This window comes from Vicugna pacos, unplaced genomic scaffold (genome assembly GCF_048564905.1).
Source record: "Vicugna pacos unplaced genomic scaffold, VicPac4 scaffold_118, whole genome shotgun sequence".
NCBI lineage: Eukaryota > Metazoa > Chordata > Mammalia > Artiodactyla > Camelidae > Vicugna > Vicugna pacos.
In genome coordinates, this window is record NW_027328798.1 from 332,974 (window position 1) to 339,672 (window position 6,699).

Genomic DNA, 6,699 nt, shown 5'->3' on the forward strand with positions numbered 1-6,699 from the left:
GAGGTTTCTTTTCTCTTCTGTGAAAGGCTACAGCTGCAACTAATGATGTATAGAATCTCATCATTCACAAGCCCAACAAGTAGTGAGGACTTCCCATGGGCCAGGCTCTGGACAGAGGAAAATATAGGGTCCGAAATATATTCATGGGTAGAAGAAGTTTGTGCCATAAAGACGTTAATTCTTCCTGTTTTGATAGACAGATTCATTGCAATTCTGATTAGAATTCCTACCAGATTTTTCTTGGAATGTAACAAGTGAATTTATGGTCAAGATTAGCCAAGAAATTTCTTTAGAACCACCACTGGGGAGGGGTGGATAGGTCATTAATTTCCACTGCTCTTTCTGAAGTGATAAAAACGTTCTGGAATAATAATGGTTGCACAACTGTGAATATGCTAAAAGCTGCTGAATTTTACCATTTAAATGGATGTACTTCATGGTGTGTGAACTATATCACAATAACGCTGTTATATGAAAAAATATTTCTTGACAAATATTTTTCTTTTTATACCACTAGTCTGTCCCACAATTTAAGAAAAACAAAAAACCAATACAAACAAAACTGTGCCAGGAGTTCTTTAGGACTGCAATATCCCTGGGTCTCCAAGGCCTCTGGTGATGCTGTTCCTGTTAACACACACTAGCTGGGCTGGGCTAGCTAGGGACTGTAACTATCTTTTTAATATTGACTGTCACACGTTTCACCCTTGGAGAGGGAAGGAAGGAGGATATCACAGCTTCATGCCTTCAGCTCATTTTTAACAGAACCAAGCCCTGCTTTCACCACTGTTAATCCCTCTCACTATAAAAACACGTGACATCAACAAGCACCGCCATCATAACACCTGAAAGTGTTCAAGATACTTACCTGCGGCAGAAACACTGAGGGAGGAGACAGAAGCTTGCTCAGCACTGATGCTCCCTTTTCCCGACTCCACCAGGTGAAGCTGGGCGCTACAGCCAGAGGCTCTCAGTCCGGGGAGCAGCACACACGCCACTGAGCTGGTCCTGAGGGAGGGTGAAAGGGAAAGGAGGGCAGCCCTAGGGGGGAGGGAAAGGGGGGGTGCGGGCTGCAGCCCCGCTCGGAGGCCAGCCCCAGCACCAGCATAAGCCGCCCGCTCCCGTCCAGGTCCGCAGACCACGCCCGCCCGGGAAACAGCCCGCCCATTGGTGGGGACGGGCAGGCGGCCGAGGAGAGGAAGCCCGGGAGGAGAGGACTCGCGGGCGGGAGAGGGGAAGGGGACGCCAGCCGTGGACTGAGGGGATCCCGGCTGCGTGAGAGGTGGCAGGCGCACACCTGGACCTGGACAGCTGTGGCCGGGGCGCCGGGGCAGGTGGTGCTGTCAGAAGGGTCTGGCCAGAGAAATTCAGCTGAACACGGGCTGACTGGCGCCCTTGGGGGCTGTGAAAGGCGGATCACCCTCCCGAAGCCGCCTGAACCCTTTCCCTGGAGCCCCCCACCTTGCACTTCCACAGCCAGAAGCCCCGGCCCCAGGCAGGAACCAAAGGCCTAACGGGCGACAGAGTTGAGAAGCATTTGGGGCCAATCCCCGGCTCGGACATGGAGCTTCGAACCAGGGGACCACCAGGCACCGACAGCGCATGCGCAGGAGGGACATGGATCCTCTCTGGATTCTGCGAGAGAAGGTGGGACAGCGAGGGAGGGAGAAGATGGGAGCGGGTGGAGAAGAGGGGAAAAGTGGAGGGATACAGATGGACAGGAAGAGCAGAGAAGGGATGGGTCTGGATAGGGGAGTGTCATAGCGGAGTTGGAGAGAAAAAGCTTTACCTCTAGGGCACCCTGAGATGGCAGACCTACCTCTGTACCCTTCTGTAACCGTTCAAGTCCCGCAGCTCATGTTTTACCTCCCTGATCCAGCCCTCCATCAGATGCTTCTGCAGAAACACTACGGGGATCACACCCGTTGCCCCCATGCGGAGCTGGGTTTTCTGTTGCTCTGAGAACCAAGCACCCGCAGGTGTTGTCGGTCAGAACTTCCTTGGGAAGAGTACATATTCCCCTTTTACACACTGGGAAACAGGCAGGAAGGATCACTGCCTTAGCTCCACTGTCCCAGGTGTTGGGCTGGCGGGGAGAGGTGTGGTACAAGATCAGAGCCCCAGACAGAGCAGACTGCCTGAGTGTTGGTGCATAGTCCCCATCCCTCCTGGGTAAACCATACCCCAACCTAGTGGAAACATCAAGGGCTCACAGTGGTTTCCTGGGGGTGGGAGAGCTGTCCTCATGTGAAGGAAAAGTCCAGCTGGGCTAACAAGCTAAGTCACAAATCTAAGTGTGATAAGTGTCGGTTTACTGATCTAAGTTCTGCTGGGCTATCTCGTAAATCTGAAGTTTAGTGTCAGTTTATTGGGCTAACAACCTAACTCGTAATTCCAAGCTCAACAAGTGTCAGTAATGTGAACTATTACAAATTGATAAGCTCCAGTGTACTGATTCCTTGCATTTTGTTCTTTGAGTCTTATTGGCTAATATCCCCTTACTTGTATTGAAGTCTTTAAAACCTCATGTGCACGTCTTGGAGGTGCTCAAAACTTCGGAGCAGAAGCCCCTCTGAGCCCGCCGGCATAATAATTCTGAGTACTCCAGCACTCCGATTGGTGCTTGTTTCTTGGCTGGCCTGTTTCCATAACACTCAGCTCCAGTGCCCTGCTTTCTAGGTAGATAGGAGTGTTACCAAGTCCAAATTCATTCTCCTCAGTGCAGGACAGGCCAATAAGTTTGGAAACCAGATGTTGGGGCTTGGAATAGCAAGTTTCTGTAGACCTAGTTGGCAAACTAATGTTCTGGAAAACCATCTCCCCAAGTCACAATTCAGGCTCCTTTCCTACGCGCTTGGTTGTTGCAAACTTCTTAGTGTAGGAATTCCTTCTTGTTAGAATCCTTTGTTCTTACAGCTATCTGCGTGGGTCAGATCCCTGTAAATCTCCAACAAAACAAACGTTATTTTCTATTCTGCAATTTGCTATCTTTTAATGAATGAAAAAGTGTTAAATATCCTTAAAGGTCAGAGCTTCAGAATAAGCTCTCCTGTGTATTTCAGGCTCTAGGCAACAATTTTTTACAAGCAAGATGAAGCCTAGGAGACAGAGCATAGGGTTAAATTCAAAGGAACAGATCTAATATGGAGTCAGATTTGTTCTGTTCTATTACCCGGCCAGAAGCCACTTGAGGATTTAAATCTCTTTAAGTTAAAAATAACTAAAATTTTAAAGGAATTTACATACATAGGTGGGAATGTGCAAAGCATATCTGGAAAAGCACCCAAAAGATAGTAAACAGTGGCATCTCCAGACAGGGCTGAAAGAACAGAGGATGAGGGAAAACTTCTTTCACTTGTGTATTTTTGTGCTCTGTTTGAGTTTTTTTTTTAACCATTTGCTTGCATTTCTTTTTCAGTTAAAATAATGTGTAATGGAGCAAAGGAGTAACTAGCTTAGCAAATACAGCAGCCATGGAATCACTAAGTCATCACTTTTGATTTAAGCCAGAAAGCATTTATTGACTCTCTCCAATGTGCTCAGTCCTGCTTTAAGACTCCTTTTATATTATTATTATTATAATAATACTATTATTATTTCTAGTACTATTACTATTACTATTATTACTATTATTTTATGAAATAATAACATGGTATACCTCACCCCTGCCCATGGCTGGTGGAAAACCAACTGAGTTATTCTTGAGTTGTTTTCCAAGGAGTAGAGATGAGTTTATAAACAGAACACATCTCAAGGGCAAAACAGGCAGTGTGCATTACCAGCAGGCCAGACAGCAATGAAGGGTTTTCAATAGAGGCGCCCAGAAGCTGAGAGAGAAAGCCTCCAGGACACTACAAAAAGCTGCCCAAACTGCCATCTCCATGGTACTACTGAAATAGGAAAGAACAAATCTGACTCCATATTTGATCTGTTTCTTTGACTTTAACAAAGCCAAGTTAATATGCTCCGGTCTTTTCATGGGTTATGATGTCACAGAGGAAACGGAGAGGTCAACAAGGAACCACTCTGCCGTGATCACAGAGCTGGGGAAAGGGATGGGCTGCAAGATGTATGAAGCAGCCACAACTGTGCCCGTGCTTCTAGGCAGGTATCCAAAATCGCCTCGACAAGGTGTCAAACATTTATGCCCATGTCCTCATCAACAGACATGTATTAAAGACAAATGGAAACATATAAAAGGCCAATACCCTTGCTGGGTACACCGTCCAAAGAACAAAGTCTCAGTTTGACAACTGGCCATCTCGGTTCCATGGGATTCATTCTTGGAGAACCTTAAAAACCACTCTTCTGTCCTCAAGAATTGCTGCATATTTGTCCTATCTTTGGCTCAGGGATGCAGCACGTTCAAGTGAACTTTAATGTCTGCACAGATTTGACTGTCTTTCTCCAGGTTCATTTGTCCATTCCAATGAGGCCTGAGCTAAGTCCATCCTCTGTAAGATCTAGTCCCTCCAGTGACAGCTCATTGAGCCTGCAATTAAAAGCCAAGTGAACAAGACTCTCCTCAGCTAAAAATTTCACCCACCCTTCACTGTTTTCTTAATCTCCTCTCCTGGCTAAGTGCAACAGACTAACACCTCCCTCCACCAAGATTACCAACTATGTCATTTTGTCTCCCCAAAGAGAAAGTAAGGTCCATAATAGAGGAGACAACTACATAGTCACCTCTGAATTCGTAGCATATAGAAATGTTAATAAATAGAACTATGATCATGGCTTCTTTCCTTTAAAACCTTTCTGGTTATTTGAATGAGACCTTGGAAGGGAGGTGTTCGCTGTCCAGTATCTTGATCCACAAGACTCTGGAGGCCTTTTTCAGAATGGCTGTTCACTGATTCATTCAAAACACAACTTATCAATCAAGGAGTAGCTGTGCTTTTCTGCCAGGTGTTTGTGGTCACTCTAATGCCAGAACAACTTTAAACTATATCCTTACTTTGGATTTGTTATTTTTCCCCTCTTCCAACAAAATTGACTTTCCTTATTTTCTTGCCTTGAGGAATTCTTTTTTTTCCTATTTCACCCTTTAGTAAACCAAGATCCTCAGGATGGGCTTGGCCCATAATATGATCCCCCATCCAACTCCTAGTGTCAGAGGCCTGGGGCTCACATCCTGCCCTCCTGTCAAGGCAACTGAAAATCAGTTCAGGATCGAACCAGCACCCCAGGGATTCTAAGGCTCGCATATCTCCCAGAAACCCTGCTTTCTCATTTGCTAGGCTTCTGAGAATTTCCCCTCACTTTCTTGACAATTAGTTGTGCAGCTTGAAAGATGAGGAAGGAAGGTTTTATTTCTTAATCAGCATTTTAAGGAACTTATGTAATGAAAGTTTTCACGAGTTTCTAGAACCCTCCATTGCCGAGATAGAAAACACACTAGACATTTTCTAAATTTAGCTCCCATGTGCATTTTTTCTTTGTTTTTGTTTTCTTAACTGTTAACAGACATTTTTTAATTAAAAAAAAATAAGGCCCCAAAAAGGATAGAACACTGAAGGGGCAATCAAAATTAAAGGGCAAAGACAGAAAAATGATAACTACTCTACAAAGTTAATATAATACATACACTATGTATCAGATCAGCAATTCTCAGTAACAGCTAATTGAAACATGACCATGAGGTAAAATTTCTCTCCTGTCAGGACATGGCCAACAGAAAATACAATTAAACCAACAAACTAATATCCTAAGTCTGGCGAGGTACAGAAGGCTACAAGCTAAATGTGTCTTCTTCTGGAAAAGAGGAAGACACACCAGCTCTTTTCTGTGGAGCCTGAGCCCACGGGAGGACGGTGAAGTGAGCTCTGTAAGTACCCAATTAGCAAACTGAGTGATGAAGAAATAGACGTGAGCTTTGATGACAGAGGTGATACTACTATTCATTTGTTCTGTAAAGTATGACTTCCGTTCAGTGATCAATACTTCGGTGTCCTCAGGAGTTGACATTATTCGAAAATGCACAGCCTGGGCCCAGACCTCCTCTTTCAGTTCGTGACACTGCAGTTAGATGACACAAGGGCACCTCCAACTCCACCTGCAAAGAGCTGACTTCACGGTGCTCCTCCAATAGCCGTCCTGCCCAGGGCCTCTGGTCCGGGGCTAAGTTCTCCGTGCCTCTCCCAACTCAGACCCATCACTCACAGATGTGAATGGACCCCTCCTTCAGGGCCCAGATATCCTCAGACACCGAGTCCCACCACCCACACCTGACCTACCAGATACTCACTGTCACTCACTCAGCACTGACTCTGTGCTGGGACCATGCTGCACACTGCAAACGTTATCTCACTGGATCTCCACAACAGTCCTGGGAATTGGGTACATCACTGCTTCAATTGATTAGATAAATTGTTTCACTTCCTTGAGTGCGTCATTCAAACTGACACGGCTACTGAGCCACAAGCCTGGGCCTGAAAACAACTTGAAAATTGAACACTGCTACACCTCGCAGCCACCCTACTCTGACTCATCACATCACCTCCTGCCAAGCCTTCTAAATGTTTCCAAGCATTCTACAAGACAAAAGTGAACTACGAGAGCACCCCACTCTCCAACATAAAATCTGTCAATGATGGTCCACTGCCCTTAGGAGAAAGCCCCACCGGGCCTGAGCACAGCCCAACGGCCCAGCATCCGCGTTCCCTGCGCGGCCGCGCCGCCTCACCCAGTACGCAGCTC

The 6,699-nt window shown here is 46.1% G+C and overlaps 1 protein-coding gene and 1 long non-coding RNA gene across 2 annotated transcripts in view; one reads left to right on the forward strand and one right to left on the reverse strand.

Annotated features, from left to right (window-relative positions):
• LOC140694995 (trafficking protein particle complex subunit 9-like) overlaps positions 1-2,198 on the reverse strand; it is a 170,291-nt gene extending 168,093 nt beyond the window's left edge. The window contains exons 1-2 of the mRNA XM_072957980.1: positions 1,820-2,198; positions 869-1,008 (exon numbers count right to left, since the gene is read on the reverse strand). Coding sequence (XP_072814081.1) covers positions 869-1,008; positions 1,820-1,935 — 256 coding nt within the window. The 5' untranslated portion in view covers positions 1,936-2,198. The remainder of the gene's footprint in view (positions 1-868; positions 1,009-1,819) is intronic.
• Positions 1,375-5,722, forward strand: LOC140695000 (uncharacterized). The gene is made up of 2 exons (XR_012070676.1): positions 1,375-1,647; positions 5,664-5,722. It is a non-coding gene; the product is annotated as an uncharacterized lncRNA (long non-coding RNA).
• The last annotated feature ends 977 nt before the right edge of the window (positions 5,723-6,699 follow it).